General features: G+C 40.2%; 1 protein-coding gene across 4 annotated transcripts in view; it reads left to right on the top strand.

The window, feature by feature from the left end:
• adamts17 (ADAM metallopeptidase with thrombospondin type 1 motif, 17) overlaps window positions 1–20380 on the top strand; it is a 196612-nt gene that overhangs the window by 149614 nt on the left and 26618 nt on the right. For 3 of the 4 annotated variants that reach the window (XM_077227986.1, XM_077227985.1, XM_077227987.1), the window contains 3 exons: window positions 5826–5961; window positions 9878–10082; window positions 11350–11502. In XM_077227986.1, the coding sequence (XP_077084101.1) occupies window positions 5826–5961; window positions 9878–10082; window positions 11350–11502 (494 nt within the window). Of the gene's footprint in view, window positions 1–5825; window positions 5962–9877; window positions 10095–11349; window positions 11503–20380 lie in introns of those variants that run through there. The other variant, XM_077227989.1, reaches the window with a different exon arrangement.

Here is a 20380-nt window from a genome sequence, read left to right as displayed (position 1 = left end):
TTAGAGGAGCTAGAAGGATGAATCCGCCGCACCCCCCGTCGGTTCCCATGTGGGATCTTTCATTGGTCCTCGAGGCCCTGAAAGCTTTTCCATTTGAACCACTAGACACCGTGGGGTTGAAATATCTATCACTGAAAACCCTCTTTCTGATTGCACTGTCGTCAGTAAAACGTGTAGGGGACATGCATGTGCTGTCTGTCAGCGCGTCGTGTCTTGAGTTCGGACCGAATGACTCTAAAGTCATCCTCAGACCTAGACATGGCTATGTCCCTAAAGTGATGGGCACTCCATTCAGAGCGCAAGTTATTTCGTTGTCAGCTCTCCCAGCATCTGCTCAGATCTCCTGCTCTCCTGCTCAGATCACTCTCACATGACTCAGCTCTCCTGGTTGAGCTGCACTAAGTAGGGTATGTGCCATGTGCCTATACAGACCGGCGCGCTGCTCTGTATTCCCTATGTGTGCTTATGTACAAGTGATGGCCTGCGTGGCTGGCCACCTTATTTTTTCCACTTATGGGGTTCCCCTGAAAGCTCGGGGTCTCATGTGGATGCTTGGCGCGCACGGCGTTGACAAAGTGTTCCCGTAGCGTAAGCTAAACTTACGCAATACGCGTAATCAAAAAGTTGATGAGATTTGCTGTGCCTGTTTTTGGAAACTTCTAGACAGGTTTATGAAATATTTGTTGCTTTGTGGTCAACATCGTTCCTTAATAATAGGAGGTAAAACTCTCTTCATAACTGATAACTAGATGTCGTCTTTACTTGGGGTGAAAGTGTGTTGCCCTGGAAACCGTTGTTAAGGGGCTGTAGGAGTGAGACTAGAAGTGTCATGCCCATTCAAACTAATGAGCCCCCTCTGATTTTTGGAGGTAAAGTGGTTGTCAAAGTTAGTATTGTAGCTTTATGTATGGTCACACACTTGCAGGTGTCATTATATTATTATTAACAATTGACCAAAACCAAGCTCAAATGAAGTTTTATCACCAGTGAATGTCAGCGATTTGTCAGACATTAGAATGTGGCTGAGGCATTTAGTGCACTGCATCATGTTTTCATCAACTTACAGGTTACAATGTTTATTGTAGCTATGTAGCCGTTCAGTTTTTCCTGTCGTTTACATTTGGCCAAAAAGTGCTATTCACAGGCTGTATTGGCTATGGCAAATACCAGACTAAGACTCTCTTTTCTACTCGAATACATAAAACACTACCCTTTACAAACGTTGTGTTTTTTTAGTAAAGAAAACACTGTACTCATTCAAACAACCAGTTCTTTATTTGCCCTTGGACTGCAAAGAACCAGAGACCGTTTCCAAAATGTGTGCAGCACTTCATTCTAAATGGAGGCGGGTGGAGGTTTTGTATGAGGTTTTGTGGATCAGTTTAATGATCCACTGGGGTTATGAAGTTTAGTCATAAGCTCTTTTAAGTATGAAGTTCTATTCAAGCTTTGTATAAAGCAGGGTTCCTCAAATCCGGCATGTTGCTGACTGTGCTATAAATATAAGTACGGAATTTATCCTTATGAAATATTAATAATCAATAATAACTTATGATTAATTATGAATATTTGGGTCAGTTAATTGTATTAACTTGACATGGCTAAATTAATATTACAATCAATTAATCAGTTCGTCCAACAAACTCATTTGATTATTAATTGATTCTAAGAAAAGGGTATCTTCCCTGGCCACAGAAGAATAATTATTTTTTAATATGTACAGCGTTTTGAACATGAAGCAAGATCAAAAACCGTAAAGGGACTTCGTATTGCAAGCAAATCAGAACCAAATACATAAAGTGCATACGTTTTATTAACTAAATCCTAAACATAAATAAACTAAACAAACATATATACAGAAATACAGAAATAGGTTAGTGATAGGATGAAATTGGAAACCGGAAGAGGGACTATGAGAAGAACCATCAGAATTTCATTTTCACATTTCATTGAATTGAATACTTGCATTTGTAGTGGGAACAATTCTTGAAGTTGTTGAAAATTGAAGTCGTTGATGGTTCCGGCAGTGTCAAGTGGAAGTTGGTTGAGAGTTCTCTTTCTCCAGGAACACATGGCTGGTTTGGTCAAGGCCTGGGGCCCTGTTGAGGCCACGCCGAGCACCCAGGAGAAGTGAGGAAGTCGGAAGAGTGGGTGATTGGATTCGTTGTTGGTTGGAGTCTTTGTTCCAAAACTCCTGAGATTGTCCTTGGTTCTTTGTGAGAGAGTCTTCTCTCTCCTGCCTGAGCCCATATCTGGTTGGATCGAGGCCTGCTGGGCCCTGGGGCCCCCGTGGAGGGGGTTCCCAAGTATCACCAGAAACAGTGTTGCAGCTGGATGAAAGAACTAAGAGAGCGAGGTCACATGTGGACTGTCTCTAATAAAGCCTGAGAAAGATCCAACCCCTAAGGGTTGACTGGACCAATAAGCAAGGTGAAATGTCCGAGTGGGACGGTTGCTCTAGTTAATTTACGAGTCTTTGTCCCAAGCATAGTTATACCTTCATTAATGCTCAGATAGATATAACGCATCCACACTGCATTCTAGAAGAAGGTGATGTACATCAAAGTGTGAGTCATTAAATGAGGATTAATTAGGTAGGAGGCATGATACAGGTGAGGTTACATTGATCGTTAGTTGGTTGTATACCAAGGTACATATCATAATATATACATAATAGTACACGAGACAGTAAACCATTTACACTGTTTCTTTCACAGTTTTATGCATGTTCATTTATAGATCAGTTAGTCTATGATTAATGCAGCAAAGTCTGTTTTAAAGAGGGTTTCTGTCTTCCCCATTGTCTCTCTCTTGTGCATGTGGCCACATTCCTCGGAGGTCGTAAAATCTCCTTATCAGCCCGTAACATGACACTGTTTCTGCCCTTGTGTTCGTTCATTTGGGCTGTTAGTTTTGGAGTTTATAAACCTTTGTATATAATGAATAATTAGTGTGTGTCTGATTGGTCCATACCCTACATATATATAGCACACTATGTAAAACAGTACATTTTTAATTAGATTTTATCTTTTTTTTTGTATTAAATGAAATGTACACTAATGCTCAAAAGTTTGGGGTTGGTTTTTTAACCAACTGTACTGTTTTTGAAAGAAGTTATTTCTATTTGAATATATTTTAAAATGTAATTTATTTCTGTGACGTAAAGCTGAATTTTAAACATCACTGCTCTAGTCTTCAGTGTCACATGATCCTACAGAAATCATTCTAATATGCTGATTTTCTGCACAAGAATAATTTCTTATTATTGAAAACAGTTGTGCTGCTTAATATTTTTGTTGAAACTGTAATACGTTTTTCAGAATTCTTTGATGACTACAAAGTTCAAAAGATCAGCATTTGTTTGAAATGGAAATCTTTTGTAACATTAATGGCTTTACTGTTGTCAGCATTGGTTCCTGAAGAGACTAAACAGAATCTATGTGCAGCAGTCTTTGTTAAGAAATAAACTCAAATCTTCACAAAACAGAATCTCTGGAATAGGAATAAGAGCAGGAACAGAACAAACAACTTAAAACATAGACCTGAATGACACACAGGGCTTAAATAGACAGAACAATCCCTTCAAAGAAATTTGAAACACCTGTGACAACTAAATCAAACAATTTGTAACCTAGGTAGGAGACTATGGGTGCTTTCACACTGGGCTCGTTTGCTACAGTCCGATCGCGATTGTTGAACATGATTGTTCAGACATGAACGGAACAGAAAAGGAGATCAAAACCAAACATGATCAAACTCAAAACGTGACAACTGTCACTTTTTGACCAATTTCATGCATTCTAGCTTTATAAAAATGTGAATAAAAAAAATCTTATCGACTCCAAACTTTTGAATGGTATAATGTAAGTATATTTGTAGTCAATATTCCACTCGACTCTATCTTTCAGTAGAGTTTGGTTGGCATGTTGCTAAGCTTAAGCTTCCATCAATCATGATTCTATAATAAGAATAAAAATTGTTAGTTTGTAATTAGATTTTTATATCAGGATTGTTCATTAGACATTCATAAGACATTCTACAGTGACTTTTTTTCCAGTGAGCTCATTGCAGTGCATTGTAGGATTGATTTATCCATGAACGATACATGACATGTGATGCTGCCTTACAACAGGAAAAGGCTTTGCATCTGGGACACCCATATGATGCCTAAAATGCTGACTATGTACTAGGCAGCACACTTTTTTGAACAGAACTAGTCTCTCTTTCTCTTAGGCTGCCCTTCTCCGCTTGCTGCTCTGAGGAATTAATCTCTGTTTCTGACTGCTCGTGGTTTTTCTTGGCAAATGTAGAACAACACAAAATTAATGACATGGCTAATCCTACAGTCTGGCATTCCGCCACCCTCTGAAGCAACAACAACATTAAGAATTCACAGCAAATTAAAGGTCCCAAGTAAATTCAGTGCCGAGTTGGTGCTTCCCCCAGCTGCTCATTTGGTCTTGACCAAACACCCCAGACTCCATAGATGACCACTAGTAATAACCTTGAATTGTTATCTCTAATTAGAAAGGTTATGTTCTGCAAATACCTGAAATCAGACATGGCTGGTTGCGAGGTCAAAGTGGACCAGACAGGATCAGATGGTATGAAGGCGCTCACACGTGCCAGAGAAAACACTGTTTCTCCTGTTGCGGTTAAAACCCCCCCAGTACAGAGTTACTGCAGTGCTTGCCAGAGCCCTCGACGCAATCCAAACATTAGCATCCTTAGTGAATTGTTTGTAAACTCATGCAGGCGTCTTAAAGCGGCCATAAAGACAATTATTAATATATAACCATGCTTTTTTTTTTTTTTTTTTTAGGAAAGTTTGAGCAGTTGCTTATGACATCTAAATCAACTGCTATAGACAGTTCTGGCTCTAAAATCTGATTGGATGGAGTATTAATTTAGAATGTGATCTAGTGTACAGTGTATAATATTATTAAAAAAATATTATTAGTGCATACTATTTATTTTATTGTTATTTTTAATTGTAATAGTTTATTAAGCATTATTTTTAATTTTTTTATTTATTAAGTTATTAGTTATAGATAGTAAAATATATATTATATAAAATAGATAACCATCATTGTTTCATTGTCATGTTCTGTTTAGTTTAGTTTAGTTTGCATCGTTTTGCCTGAGTTCTTGTTCGTAGTTTGTTGTCATGGTTTCTGATTGAGTTCTGCACCTGTTTCTTGTTCCGTTGATCATCCGTTCTGTGTATTTAAGCCTTCAGTTATTTCTGTTCATGGTTTGGTGTCGTCAATGTTAATGTGTAATGTGTTTGGTTATTCTTTGTGTTTATTAAAAGTATCTAACGTTCATTCTGCATCATGCATCATTCTTGTCTTTTGGATTAAATCAATCGTGACAATCACATTCCTGTAGTTCAAACAGTAGAGCATGACACCAGTAAAGCTAAGATCATGGGTTCGATTCTTAGGGAATGCATGAACTAAAAAACACATTTATCTTCAGTGCAATGTAAGTCACTTTGGATAAAAGTGTCTGCCAAATGTCTGCCATTTATTAAGCATTGGTGTTTTATTAGAACTATAATTGAATGTTGCATTAATGTAGAACGTACAGTCGTAAGTGTGGGTACATTAGCTATTTACAGTGAGAGTTATTGGTAAAAATAATTGATGTTTTTATTATATTTACCGTGATCAAGGCATGACTGACACATTGCCTCTTGTATCAAATTTCTTTAATTTTCAAGACATGCATAATAAGTACTCAAATTAATTTACAATTGTATTGCAAACCCTGAGTGCCTTTTTTTTCTTTTAATTTATGTCTAAGAAAATGTTTTGTTTCAGGAGAGCGAAGGACTGTGGTGTCGTGCATGAAAATCGTTAACAAGACCATGACTCAAGTAAACGACAGCTACTGTCAGGTGCAGAACAGACCTTCACCTCAAATCCGCTCCTGCAACATCCACCCCTGCCAATACAGGTACCAGCTACACCAAAATAGAGCATTTTAGCTGGTGTGTGTGTGTGTGTGTGTGTGTGTGTTTGTGTGTTTGTGTGTTTGTGTGTGTGTGTGTGTGTGTGTGTGTGTGTGTGTGTGTGTGTGTGTGTGTGTGTGTGTGTGTGTGTGTGTGTGTGTGTGTGTGTGTGTGTGTGTGTGTTAGGGCTGCAACTAACGATTATTTTGATAATCGATTAATCGGACGATTATTTTTTCGATTAATCGATTAATCGGATAGAAATTAAATTAGATTTTTTTGTTATTACAACTAAATAAAACCGTAAATCAGGGTATTTATGCGTAAAAGTGTACTTTAAAAAGTGCAAAAGCCACACATTGAGTTTTACTAATATCAATATTTGCATTGTTTTTAATGATAATTGCTGATGGCAAGTTGACAAACATGATTATTGTTAAAAAAATGATATCTAACATATTATGTTTTAACACAATTTTTGTTAAAACAAATTTACACAGACATGTTGTTCAGATGTGAATATCTGAACTAAAAACAAACTAAAAACATCTAAAATATATAATTCATTTAATTTTTATTTAAAATTAATTATATATAAGGAGTATAAGGATAAAGAATATAATATATATTATATATATAATATATAAAAGAATATAATATAAGGATAAATTGATTAAATAAATATAGAAAGACTGAAAACAATTGTGTGAATGTAGAGCCGAAGTAGATCGCGTTTGAAAAACAATTAAAACTTAGTAGACAAATGCTATAAAAAGAGAACGGAATGGAGGTAACGTTACCCAGCAAGCTAACAGGCTTGAGTAAAGGACAGGAGAAATTATGCATTAGTGCACAAGCATTCGCTGAAAACCACTGAGTACAGTGACTAAAAAACAATATTTTACTGCTGCTGTTATTAACTGCCTTTGTATTTAATGCTTCACTTTGTAAACACCGTTTTAATTTAACCTATTTCTGCGGTAGCGCTATTTTAATCCATCACTTACGTTGCGAAGGAACTCATTGCACAACCTGATGCTCGAGACAAAATACAGACATCCCGGAAGTCCCGGGAGTCTCCCGCATATTGATTGCGGCTCCCTGATGCCCGCGAATTAGTTCAAACTCCCGAAATCTAGAGCGCGCAAGCAAGAGCGCGCATGCGAGACAGAAGAGACATAACTGCTCCAAACCGTGTAGCGCGCGCGCTCGGCAGAGCGCCTGAGGGAGAGAGACCTTGCGTGTGTGTGCGTACCAGTAAACGCTCCCCGTGACGTAAGCAGACCAACTAATCGATAATGACATTCGTTGACAACGATTTTCATAATCGATTATAATCGATTTTATCGATTAGTTGTTGCAGCCCTTGTGTGTGTGTGTGTGTGTGTGTGTGTGTGTGTGTGTGTGTGTGTGTGTGTGTGTGTGTGTGTGTGTGTGTGTGTGTGTGTGTGTGTGTGTGTGTGTGTGTGTGTGTGTGTGTGTGTGTGTGTGTGTGTGTGTGTGTGAACTGTGCATTTTTGTGCTGTCAGCTTACACAAAACAAGAGCCTGAGTTTTGGAGCAGAGTGTGGGTCTCCTCTCTTTTTCTGGATTCAACAAACAAATTGTGGATAATGTTCCCAACAAATCCACACAGGACAAAAAACATCCAAACATAATATGACACCTATTCTGTTGCCGTCATCTCTATACAGATGAAAGCCGTAACAAAACTTGAGTAATGATCCTTGAGGAAGAACATGCATCAGAGAAATGATTCTTGGCAATTAGCTGTACTGCTTTTCAAATGATGTACATTTGTCCCGGGAATACGTATCCTCATTAAACTCAAGAATCAATTCTCTCTCTCTCTCTCTCTCTCTCTCTCTCTCTCTCTCTCTCTCTCTCTCTCTCTCTCTCTCTCTCTCTCTCGCGCTGGACAGTTTATTCAAAGTTTGACCTTTTCTTTTGATGCAATTGAATCTTTTAAATTATAACTTAATTTGTAAATGTTTCTTGATCTAACAGTACAGGCCTGTTCACACCAAGAATTACCAATATAACTATAAAAGCATCCACACCAACGGACGATAATGTTATGTTTATTCTAAGCTCGTGCTTCAGGATATAAATTTCAATATTTTTATTGTTTATGAGCTTGAAAAAAAAGTGATTCCAACAATATTGTTCCTCTATGCCGCTATTGTTACAGTTTTGTTGTGGACTGCGAGTAATGGGTTATGGTTATAGTTATCGCTCTTAATGTAAATGGATCTTAATTCATTATTTAAATCATGTAAAAATATATAAAAAGTAGTGCTGGGCAACGATTACATTTTTTAATCGCGGTTAATCGCATGATTTTCTTGCGATTAATCGCATTGTTATGCGCAAAATTGAATAATGACTGCTAAAGTAGTGTATTGCGCACTTTTGATTTAAATGTACTGCTATATATACACAAAAGTGCAATTAATTTAAACAAATAAGGTGCTTTTATACCAGCAGTATTCCCTTTACACAGTAATCTCAAATCTCAACTTAAACATTAATGTAATCAAATCAAATATTTAAACAAAGCTATTTGCCACTGCCAGGGCATTACCTTTTATCTAGTTTGCTAAAACTAGTCCAGTTTTCTTTTCTTTTTTTTCTGAACAGGTATCAACAGGTATCTTTTATCAGGGAGCAGCAGAAACAGTCTATGTAGTAGTCAGAGGTCACGATCACTACTACAGATATAAGTCGACCAACGTTACTTATAGTAGCTTAGGTTTGGTCATGCCATGGTTTCCCACGTAAGATTACATTAAACAGAGTAAAAAAACAATTTATACTTTATACGCATGGCCCGCGCCCGCTCGTTGCCGAAGTTGAATTGTCTATAACTTTTTATAAAGGACGCGCAGCACAAATCATTAGAAGAGAGACTGATCCTCGGCTCGCTGTTAGTGAGTTTCCAGAATCTAAAGAGTTATTATCTATAGGTTTTATAGGTACTATCCATAGAGCTCCTGTAATTCACTCGCGGAGCGCAACCCTTTAACTCCACTGCTTGTTTGGGTGGGTTATTTGCTGGCTGACCAACATCCCACCCCTCCTGTGATGATGGTTTGACTGTAGGCCTATGCGTATTCAGAGCCAGTGAGCAACGGACTTTCAAAATAATAATAAAAAAAAAACTGCGTCAACGTACAATAAAAAAATTGTCGGCATTAATTAATAAATGCGTTAACGCAATAATTAACGCGTTAACTTGCCCAGCCCTAATAAAAAGCTGTCAGCTGGATTTTTTGCATCTTCTGAGGAAAATTTACAAAAATAAATTCTCAGTGGTTGCTAGGTGGATGCTTATTGGCCCATTCTGACCTCTAGATATGGCACATGTGGTCAATGTGTTTTTTCCCCACTCCTTTTTTTATTGTCCACCAGATGTAAGTGTCACTTAGAAAAGTAATTGCACACCTCTTTTTCTGTCTATAACTGTAAAATTGGTTTTGGTGCTTGTAAGAATGAGATCTAATTGAGTGTTGGACAGAACAGCTTTCTTTAGGTTTCCAGATGTCTCGCTGTCATCTTTCATCGTGTCGTTTAAGCAGTTTATAAAGACAGCTCTGTTTTTATTCTCTTTTTCATCTGTTGCGATTTTCTGCACATAAATTACAAGTTCATTTCATGACCACTTATGTGACAATAAAGATAATCATCTGTTATATTCAGTCATACTGCAAACTGATGCTTAAAACATCTATATTTTATTATGTTTCCTGATTAAAGGATTTGGTCAATTGTAGCATATGGTGTGGGTGGTATTATTCGTCACATTACAGAAGTAATATGTGAAGGGTTGTACAGGGTTGCAAATGGCTTCACACATTGACTTTAAGAACTTGTATCAGTGACAGTGTATCAGTGTGTTCTCTACCTTTTCTGTCCCTCTCAGGTGGGTCACTGGCGCTTGGACGCAGTGTTCAGTAACCTGCGGTAAAGGCTTACAGCAGAGGGAAGTTGGCTGCGTGTATCAGCTGCAAAATGGCACATACATTCCCACCAGAGACCTGTACTGTCTAAGCTCCAAACCAGCTGGCGTACAGCACTGCGAGGGACGCCACTGCCTCACCGTGTGGGAGGCCTCCGAATGGTCCAAGGTTTGAGCTCAAGTCAGCAGAAATTGCTTAAATACCACGTCATGGACAACAGGATTGTGCTCTTGCTTTTGTGAAATACATTTGATCTACCGTTTAAACATATTTTAAGAGGCCCTTTCACTTATAAAGAAATGTTTAAGTGGGTGAAATGTTCAGAAATGTGGGTGGCCCTTTATAAAACAGGGTGGGCAAAGCATAAAGTATGAAAACTACACACCAAATTACCAAGAAAAAATATAACTCAGCACAGTTTTAAGTTCTAAGTTTCAAAACAGCATACAAGAACTTTCCATAAAATAATTCTACAAACTTAAGTTGTGTTGTTGCTTTAAATGAAGTATAATCAAATTGGCTGTACAAGTAATTTAAACTTAAATTAATTTTAATAAAATCCAAAAATCTCATATAACTAATTAAAGAAAGTTGAAATTGCTTAAATTATTTTTACGAGTTGAAGTAATGTAAATGTTGCTATGAATAATTTATCAGATTATTTTACAGAGAATGAAAAAAACATTAAAATGGCTCTTCCTTTTTCTATCAAGTATGTCAGTATAAATATTATATGAATTTATGTTTAGAATTTTTTAACTATAAACACTGAGAAAATGTTTGTAGTCCTTCAATATTAGTCTGAGATGACGGAATTTCTGGTTAGAAACATGTCTCTGTCAATTCGCATTAAAGGAATCACCCAGATTCATTGCTAGCCTTGGTTTCTTTCAGCATTTGTGTGCTACGTTTTTAGAATGCTGCTAAAGATGTGAGGCAGGAACACAATGGTCAAAAATGTCCGTCTACCTCATGTTTACTCAGAATAACAGTAGAAAAGCTGTGCAATAGAATTCAGAAACACATTCTGTATGAATGGCTCCTTATGATGGTAGAATGAGCACATGTAAAGCCCCTTTTATGAGACACATCCTGTACCATTGGACTTAAATGTTTTCTGAGGTCACCTGAAATGTGCTTGTGTCTGTGGGGCTTTGTCCTGGCCTATGGAGGGCACTGTGGTCGTTTTTCAGCCTTTGCATTTTATTTCAGATCTTCATGTTGTTTATATCGTAAGAACTTCATTAGAGTGGATTCAGTCAGTGGAGAGAAGCGTTAGCGAGACTCCACAGGATGTCTGTTTTAATGACCAGCACTCTTCCCATCTCTTGCTTATGTCTTAATTTATCTCCATCCTTCTTTGCACCCAATTGCTCACTTATTTTCCTAATGTTATACTGACTCGCTGAATTCTCCTTGTCTTCGTTTGTCCCAGTGTTCCTCTGAATGTGGTCGCGGCAGCAGAAAGCGCACAGTGACCTGCACCAATCCTCAGGGTCTCTGTGATCCCGTGTCTCGTCCCACAGAGGAGGAGATGTGTGAGGATCACTCCAAATGTTACGAGTGGAAAACCGGTGAATGGTCTAAGGTAGGGTGAGCAAACAGTCAGAAGTCGACCTAGAAATTAAATTGTAAAAGTCTGAGTCAGTAAGATTTTTTTATTAAAAAGAAATTGATACTTTTATTCAGCATTAAACTATTTAAAAGTGACATTAAAAACATGTATAATGTTACAGAATATTCTAAATTAAAACCTTTCTATTCATCAAAAATTCATGACAAAAGCACATGATTTCCACAAAATCATAAATCAGCACAACTTTTCAATGTTGATAATAATAAGAAATGTTTCTTGAGTAGCAAATCCACATATTAAAATTATTTCAGAAAGGATCATGTGACACTGAAGACTGGAGCAATGATGCTAACAATTCAGCTTTGCTGTCACAAAAAATCACCACTTAATAGCCACTTTAGTGTAAAGATGTATCCAAATTAACACTGTCATTGCCATGACAACACAAAGCCATGAAACCTAGTACACTAAAAAATGTAAAAACAAAATTGAATTAAACAGTTTTGCAGCTCAAATAATGCATACATTTTAGCAGAGACTTCTAGAAACATAAGCTTCGCATTTCTCAGATTAAATTCGGTCCATGAAACGCTTCGCAATTAAATTTTCAGACCATACAATGCAAATGCAAAAATGAAAAATGAAAAATTTAAACCAGACATTAATTGTTCTTGTTTTTCAAGTTACATTATCAATGGATAGTTGCCCTTTTCTCCCCTTTTTTAATTTTACTTGTGCTAAATTGTGACTTCAGAAACAAACATTTGAATAAATGAAATCTAACCGATTTTCTATTTTTCGTCTTGTAATTTGCGCCGTGGGCGGGACCATTAGCATGGGGGTGTGGCCGTGGACTAACTTTACTATCATTTCATTGATGCAACTGCTTTATTTACACTGCATGCACGTTGAGAAGCTTAAAAGACGGAACACGACGACATTTTTCACCCGAAGTTATTGTTAATAACTGCACCGTTTAACCTTGCTGTAAAAAAGGCCACATTCTGACAATATCATACCATTTTCCATTAAAACAGTGTTGCCAGTATTTTAGTGTAAAAAAAAAACCTGGCAAGGTCTAACAGTGTGTGCTAAATGTAGAATTCAGGAGCAGCGGGCGAAACGGTGGCCTGGCTTATTTCGCCCGCTGTCCGGCTTGTTTGTAGGGTAGACTGTGTACAGTTGAGACATGTCCTCCAAAAACTGTCCCCATTCACTTTCATTATAAGCACATCATTTTTTTTTAACAACAAAAATATATATACCGTAATTCCTCAAATAAAAACCGGGGCCTTTATTTACCTGAACTGCAGAAAGTAACCGGCTTTTATTTGAAGCAGGCTTTTATTAGAGCCAGGCCTTTATTTCTAATTCCATCTTTTTCATAAATAATAGGATTGGGCCGATAGACGATGCAATCATCTATTGCGATGGTTGACAGACATCACTATGTTGAGACTGCATCGCGATCCCCCCGCCCGCCCTGTTTCCATGGTGATGCGTCATGCTTGGCACGCACGTGATTCACGTTCACCACAGCCAAAATAGCGCTGTATGACAGATGTAGCACTTTTTTTCTAAATATTAACTAACTTGCTTAAACTTCCAAACTCCGATTCTCAAATACATGTAAGAGAGTTTGTTGTGTCGTTTAAAAACCTTTAATGTTATAAATGATCTTGATCTGTAACGTGAGATGTTTGTTTGGGCCGCAGTTCAGAGATTCCTGTCTGTTGGATTTATTACAGCACCTGAATTCATCAGTTTCTCACGAAATACATGAAAGTGAGTGGCAGGTGAACTGGGAGAAGAACAGAGTAAATTTAAAAGTTACTTGCACTGTGATATGAATAAAACACCTCGGCAAATATATTTGAATGAATTGTTATTGCCGCTTCCATAGACACTATTGTGTATTTTACAAACTATAAATGTATTGTTCTTCTATAAATTATATGTATTTAAATGTCTGAAACCTAAAATAAACATGATGTGGTAAAAAACACTGAATAGTTGTGATATACGGTATGACAAGCGCTGAAAGAAAGTCCGTCTTTAGCAGTGTTGGGGAAAGTTAGAGACTTTACTTTAAAAGTAATGCATTACAATATTTAGTTACTCCCCCAAAAAGTAACTAATTGCGTTACTTAGTTACTTTTTATGGAAAGTAATGTGTTACGTTACTTTTGCGTTTCTTTTTCTTACCTGGCTGAGGCTTGATCTCTCTCAGGTCTTACAGGTGTTTTTTTCGACAGAAGTTATTGTACTAGTGTTTAAAGCAGTAATATATTAAACAATAGTCTATATAAGCACCTTAATGTTCTTTTAAAAACACATATATATTGAATAATAATATAGAATAATATTATATTCGGAGAACTTCCTGATCCCAGAGCTATGCATGCTATATAAAATATCAATAAACATTACAGATTATGGAAAGTAATGTGTTTTTAACTTTTGTACTTTTTGTGTGGGTAGACTATAAAAAGTGAATTCACCATCCATTGTAGTAATAATAAGGAGTGTAGCAAATTGCCATTATGAAATAAGTTATATTAGGGTAAAAGACATATCTCAAACATTTAAAATGTTTTATTAACTTATTAGAGGACAATAAGATGATACTTGAGAACAAACAACATCATCAATTAAGTGTCCTCAAAAACAAAATTATTTTATGCACAAAGTCAGATCACTTCTGCAATACAATGCAAAAATTTGTATTGTCAATGTAATATTAGAGTATTATCTTAATAAGAATTCACTACTTCATCTGGGTTTTATTTTGCAAGTAACTATTGTAGCGCAGCAGGAGTTTCTCAAAACGCTGGTCTGTGAGACGGTTTCATTAACTTATTAGAGAACAATAAGATGATACTTATGCTTATACTTACTTATCTGCAGTGGTTGAAACATATTCCAAATCAGCAAAAGTTTTCTTTAGTTCGGTCTCCATTTCCATATATTCATTGTCCAAAAAGCTTGCAAAGGTTTTACGATCGGGCAGCACAGCTCCCGGCCTTTTCCCTGTCACAGAGATTTTGCTGATGATATTTCTAAATGTGGGCGCCTCCACAGTGGACAGCGGCTGCATCTCCTCAACAATAAAAGCAGCAACCAATTGAATTTGTTGAGCTCAGTGGAACTAATTGTTTAAGCTCGTGATGATGATGATGATGAACTGAAATCAAGCTTTTGTTGTTTAGCTTGAGGCGGGGCGCAGGTATCATTCGGCGGTGCTCTCTCTTCCAACTCTGCAGTGCTGTGCTTTGCGTGCAGATGTTTTTTTAAATTTGATGTGGTGTTTTTTGCAGTTGACAAGAGTTTTTCACCAACACATAGTTTACACTTAACTAGGGATGCTCCGATTGATCGAACGCCGATCATGATCGGCCGATATTGGCTAAAAATAGATTGATCGGCGAACCCCAAAAGCGCCCGATCAAAAAAGCCGATAACGTGACGTAAATTACTCGCGCGACTTTTTCCCACCTGCATTCGTGGCGCACGGGCACACAACAGCAGAGTGGAGCTTGGCAGTAGCAACATGAGTTCTCCTTCACCGGAACGAATAGGGAGTCTCCCAACGGATTGAAGCGCGCGTCCGAGTGAAGACCGTGCACCACGCGAGCCACAACAGAATGCGGTATCTGCGCCACTGATCGCTGCGGCAACGAGCACTTTGATCACTTGATAAAAAAAACCCATTTCAGCGCTAGATCGCCTCTTATTTAACAAATGAACAAAATGGATGCTCTGAGTTAACTGGAGATGTTTTTATTTATTTGTATTGGTACATTCGTGCCGCGAGATGTTTCAAAAGTGGTGGTGGTATTTTTTTTTTTGATCTGACGTAGTTGGTTCCTCAACTACATCAGATTCAGATTCAGATTATTTTATTGAATGCCATGTCAGCATTCAAAGCTATTTTCATGGCAAAAATTCAATTATAAAAATAAAAATATCATATAAATACAATAAAACTGTCACAGTCCTCGTCTGCACCTGTCTGTCCTTGTCTGCACTACACTTCCCAGAATCCTCCTTGTCTCCACACCTGAACTCACTCCCTCACTTACCAGCCTGTTCCTCGTTATCATCATCTGTGTCACCTGTCTTCACATCATTATGGTTCATTTGTCTCTGTATTTAGTTTCTTCTGTTCAGTCAGTCTTTGTCGGTTCTCGTCTATGTTAACTAGTGTTTTGTGAGTGTACCCTCTGCCTGCCTGTACCTGTTTGTTGTTGCTTTTGAGTAAATCTTTGAATTGGAGCTTTTTGCCTCAGCCTGTCTTCATCTACACCACAACCGTGACAGAAGAACCGACCCTAAAGAAAGGAAAAAAGGAAGATGGAGATCTGGAAACAAGCCTTTGTGGGAACCCGCCAAGCTGTGTTCCGTGGGAACCGTGGAGGTCACAGGGGAGGATATGGGTCTAGACTTTTTCAGTATCAACATCTCTGCGTCCAGCCCAATCCTCATCTCATCCGCCCTGTCGAGCAAGAGCCAGAGCCAGTCTTCGAGCAAGAGCCAGAGCCAGTCTTCGAGCAAGAGCCAGAGCCAGTCTTCGAGCAAGAGCCAGAGCCAGTCTTCGAGCAAGAGCCAGAGCCAGTCTTCGAGCAAGAGCCAGAGCCAGTCTTCGAGCAAGAGCCAGAGCCAGTCTTCGAGCAAGAGCCAGAGCCAGTCTTCGAGCAAGAGCCAGAGCCAGTCTTCGAGCAAGAGCCAGAGCCAGTCTTCGAGCAAGAGCCTGAACCAGTCTTCAAGCAAGAGCCTGAGCCCGTCGCCTGTTTGCCAGAACCAGAGCCAATCGCCTGCCCGCCAGAGACTGAATACGCCGCACTTGGATCTGCTCATGAGGACACGGTACTGATTGTGGCTGTTCTGTGTGTGTGGGTGGCACGCACATCAGCTCTGGCCCATGAGTCCAGTTCCGAGTCCCATGATGTGCTGGTCCCGTCCAGCCCTGAGCTTCCTTTGCCGCTGGTCCCGTCCAGCCCTGAGCTTCCTTCGCCGCTGGTCCCATCCAGCCCTGAGCTTCCTTCGCCGCTGGTCCCGTCCAGCCCTGAGCTTCCTTCGCCGCTGGTCCCGTCCAGCCCTGAGCTTCCTTCGCCGCTGGTCCCGTCCAGCCCTGAGCTTCCTTCGCCGCTGGTCCCGTCCAGCCCTGAGCTTCCTTCGCCGCTGGTCCCGTCCAGCCCTGAGCTTCCTTCGCCGCTGGTCCCGTCCAGCCCTGAGCTTCCTTCGCCGCTGGTCCCGTCCAGCCCTGAGCTTCCTTCGCCGCTGGTCCCGTCCAGCCCTGAGCTTCCTTCGCCGCTGGTCCCGTCCAGCCCTGAGCTTCCTTCGCCGCTGGTCCCGTCCAGCCCTGAGCTTCCTTCGCCGCTGGTCCAGTCCAGCCCTGAGCTTCCTTTGCCGCTGGTCCCGTCCAGCCCTGAGCTTCCTTCGCCGCTGGTCCAGTCCAGCCCTGAGCTTCCTTTGCCGCTGGTCCCGTCCAGCCCTGAGCTTCCTTCGCCGCTGGTCCAGTCCAGCCCTGAGCTTCCTTTGCCGCTGGTCCCGTCCAGCCCTGAGCTTCCTTTGCCGCTGGTCCCGTCCAGCCCTGAGCTTCCTTCGCCGCTGGTCCAGTCCAGCCCTGAGCTTCCTTTGCCGCTGGTCCAGTCCAGCCCTGAGCTTCCTTTGCCGCTGGTCCAGTCCAGCCCTGAGCTTCCTTTGCCGCTGGTCCAGTCCAGCCCTGAGCTTCCTTTGCCGCTGGTCCAGTCCAGCCCTGAGCTTCCTTCGCCGCTGGTCCCGTCCAGCCCAGAGACCTCTTCGCCGATGGTCCCGTCCAGCCCAGAGACCCCTTTGCCGCTGGTCCCGTCCAGCCCAGAGACCCCTTCGCCACTGGTCCCGTCCAGCCCAGAGACCCCTTCACCGCTGGTCCCGTCCAGCCCAGAGACCCCTTCACCGCTGGTTCCGTCCAGCCCAGAGACTGGTAATGACTCTGTCACTCTCCCCTTTAATTTTTTTGGGGGGGGCCATAGGCCCTCGCCGTGGCCGCCCGAAGGGTCCTCACCGCCATGGCCGCCCGAAGGGTCCTCACCGCCATGGCCGCCCGAAGGGTCCTCACCGCCATGGCCGCCCGAAGGGTCCCCACCGCCCTGGATGCCCGAGGGTCCGACAGCTCCACCCTGGACGCCCGAGGTTTCGTCTGCTCAGCCACGCCCACGTCCTGCTCCGCCCTGGCCACGCCCAAGTCCTGCTCCGCCATGGCCACGCCCAAGTCCTGCTCCGCCATGGCCACGCCCACGTCCTGCTCCGCCATGGCCGCCTGGTCCATCCTGGAGTCCATCCTCCTGCACCCGGTCCGCCTTCCCGTTACAGACTCCAGGATGCCCACCCTCCCACCCCTGTTTTAAGGCGTGAGGTCACGCCTACCGGGAGGGGGGAGTAATGTCACAGTCCTCGTCTGCACCTGTCTGTCCTTGTCTGCACTACACTTCCCAGAATCCTCCTTGTCTCCACACCTGAACTCACTCCCTCACTTACCAGCCTGTTCCTCGTTATCATCATCTGTGTCACCTGTCTTCACATCATTATGGTTCATTTGTCTCTGTATTTAGTTTCTTCTGTTCAGTCAGTCTTTGTCGGTTCTCGTCTATGTTAACTAGTGTTTTGTGAGTGTACCCTCTGCCTGCCTGTACCTGTTTGTTGTTGCTTTTGAGTAAATCTTTGAATTGGAGCTTTTTGCCTCAGCCTGTCTTCATCTACACCACAACCGTGACAAAAACAAAACAAAACAAGAAGTAATTTTATACAATATATATTTTTAAATGAACATATGATAAAAAATCCAAAACCTTTTCAGGCATAATCTCATTAAATATTTCCTTTAATGAAGTAACTTCATAAAAGAGCATTCTGCTCAACTACATCAGACGTTCATAATAATAACAGAAAAAAACTTGCCATAGTTTTGTCCTTTTATCAGTAGCCAGTTTTGGTGTAACAAGTTGTACATTTTGTTGCCAATTAGTAAATGTAGTGGGTGTATTAAGAGGCTACAATTTCCAAATATGCCTAAGTGTAACTTGATCCCCTCCCATTAGGCTGATCTGATGTGTGTTGGTCTGCCTGACCCAGCTTTGTTTGGAATAATTTTATGTTACTCTGCCTTATTTGGGAAAGCTGGCCTACAGTAGCCTTAAGACATCTCATTTTCTAAATACAATTAAATAAACACATTTCGACAAATGGTGCAAACTCTGCTAGATTATAGATAAAAGATTCCCATTCCCCTGCCATCCTGTGATCGGCAGTGATCGGCAATCGGCAGATCATGATTTTGGTGATCGGCAATCGGTGATCGGCCCCAAAAATAGTGATCGGAGCATCTCTACACTTAACGATTATTCCCTTTTCCTTTTCTTCGACGATTTCAAAATAATCAGCATACTTCCATGATCCATCGCAGTAATGTAATCTGGCCTGCCAATCTCCGTTTCTGACTAGCGTTTGTTCCAGCGCAGGGCGCACATGTGTTCTACGTGACTACATTTTAATTCAGTCATTAATTATTTTTAAAATGCAAATTAATTAAACTGAAAAGTAACTCGCATTACTTTTATTAAAAAGTAACTGAAATATTAATGTTTAAATTTATAAAGTAATGTATTACTTTCCTTGTTACTCCAGAAAAGTAATATTATTACGTAACGCACGTTACTTGTAACCCGTTACCCCCAACACTGGTCTTTAGCTCAGCGTGACAGCACAGTTTGAATCTGGCAGAACTATGTCGCGTCAGAGCTGGTTGACATCTATGATGACATGTAGAGGAAAATATCTAGTGGAAAATGAGTATGTTACGTTATGTCATTATATGAAAGGCACAGGAGATTATCTATCAACACTAAATTTTCCCCGGCCTTAATTTGAGACCGGTCTTTATCTGTTTGTGTTGACCCGCCCCCGGCCACGTTGCTTTGTCACATGTGATGCATTTGGGCTGTCACTGGTTACTTTGCGTCAGCCCCAGTGGAGCTGACTGCTGCGGCCCAGGGTCGGAATCATCCCTATAAAGCAGCATCTGTCTCGTTCCTCAGTAATGAGCTCTCGCCATCTCATTGCAGACACACCATTATCATAGTGCTGCTGCTTATGGCTCAAGTGCACAGGGTGGAAGTGAACTTTTGTCATAGGACATTTGGGAATAATGCTCATCCAATTTATATTTTACCTTAGCCAATGTTGATATAGGGTCGTCGATGGTCTATATAACGCTGTTAACACTAGAAGATGTAGTTACTGAAATGTAAACTAAGGATAATAGTTATAGTCTGCTGTGAGTGCACAGGTGTTTTGTGTCCTTTATTTTAGCATGGCTAGATTTGCTGAAAATTGATCAATCAGATTCCAGTTGCAAATTTATGCATTTTATAAAATAAAAACAAGAAATGTTATTGCTTCAAGCAGCAAATATCAGGGAATCGCAGCAAGTGTTTTTCTTTTATTTGACTTTACAGATTTTTTATCAATTGGAGGCACTGGGGACCATGGATTTCATTGCATGCATGTTTTCATGATGTATAGCATTGACAAGATACAACATCAAAGCTACACCATCAGTTTGATTTGTTATCCAGTTTGTTTATTTATTTATGTTGTTTATTTGGAGGATAGGGAATTAAATTCTCTTTGGACATTCAGGTTTAGGTGAAGGAGAATAGCAAATAAACTGATATCATTCAAAATGGCAGACAGGTAATATAACAGAACTCGATATGCTGTATTATAAACTCTGCAATATTAAAAAACAATAAGCTAAATCTACATCATAGTAGTATTATGAAGTTTACATTTGTACATTTTATATGCATTTTTACCATATACTGTTACGTGGATGCAGATTGACGAACCC

The sequence above is a fragment of the Siphateles boraxobius genome, unplaced genomic scaffold (assembly GCF_051911475.1).
Source record: "Siphateles boraxobius isolate OS27281-9 unplaced genomic scaffold, OSU_SipBor_1 130, whole genome shotgun sequence".
NCBI classification, from domain to species: Eukaryota; Metazoa; Chordata; class Actinopteri; order Cypriniformes; family Leuciscidae; genus Siphateles; species Siphateles boraxobius.
Note: the sequence above shows the minus strand (reverse complement) of the source record. Positions and strands in the feature narration are given on the sequence as shown.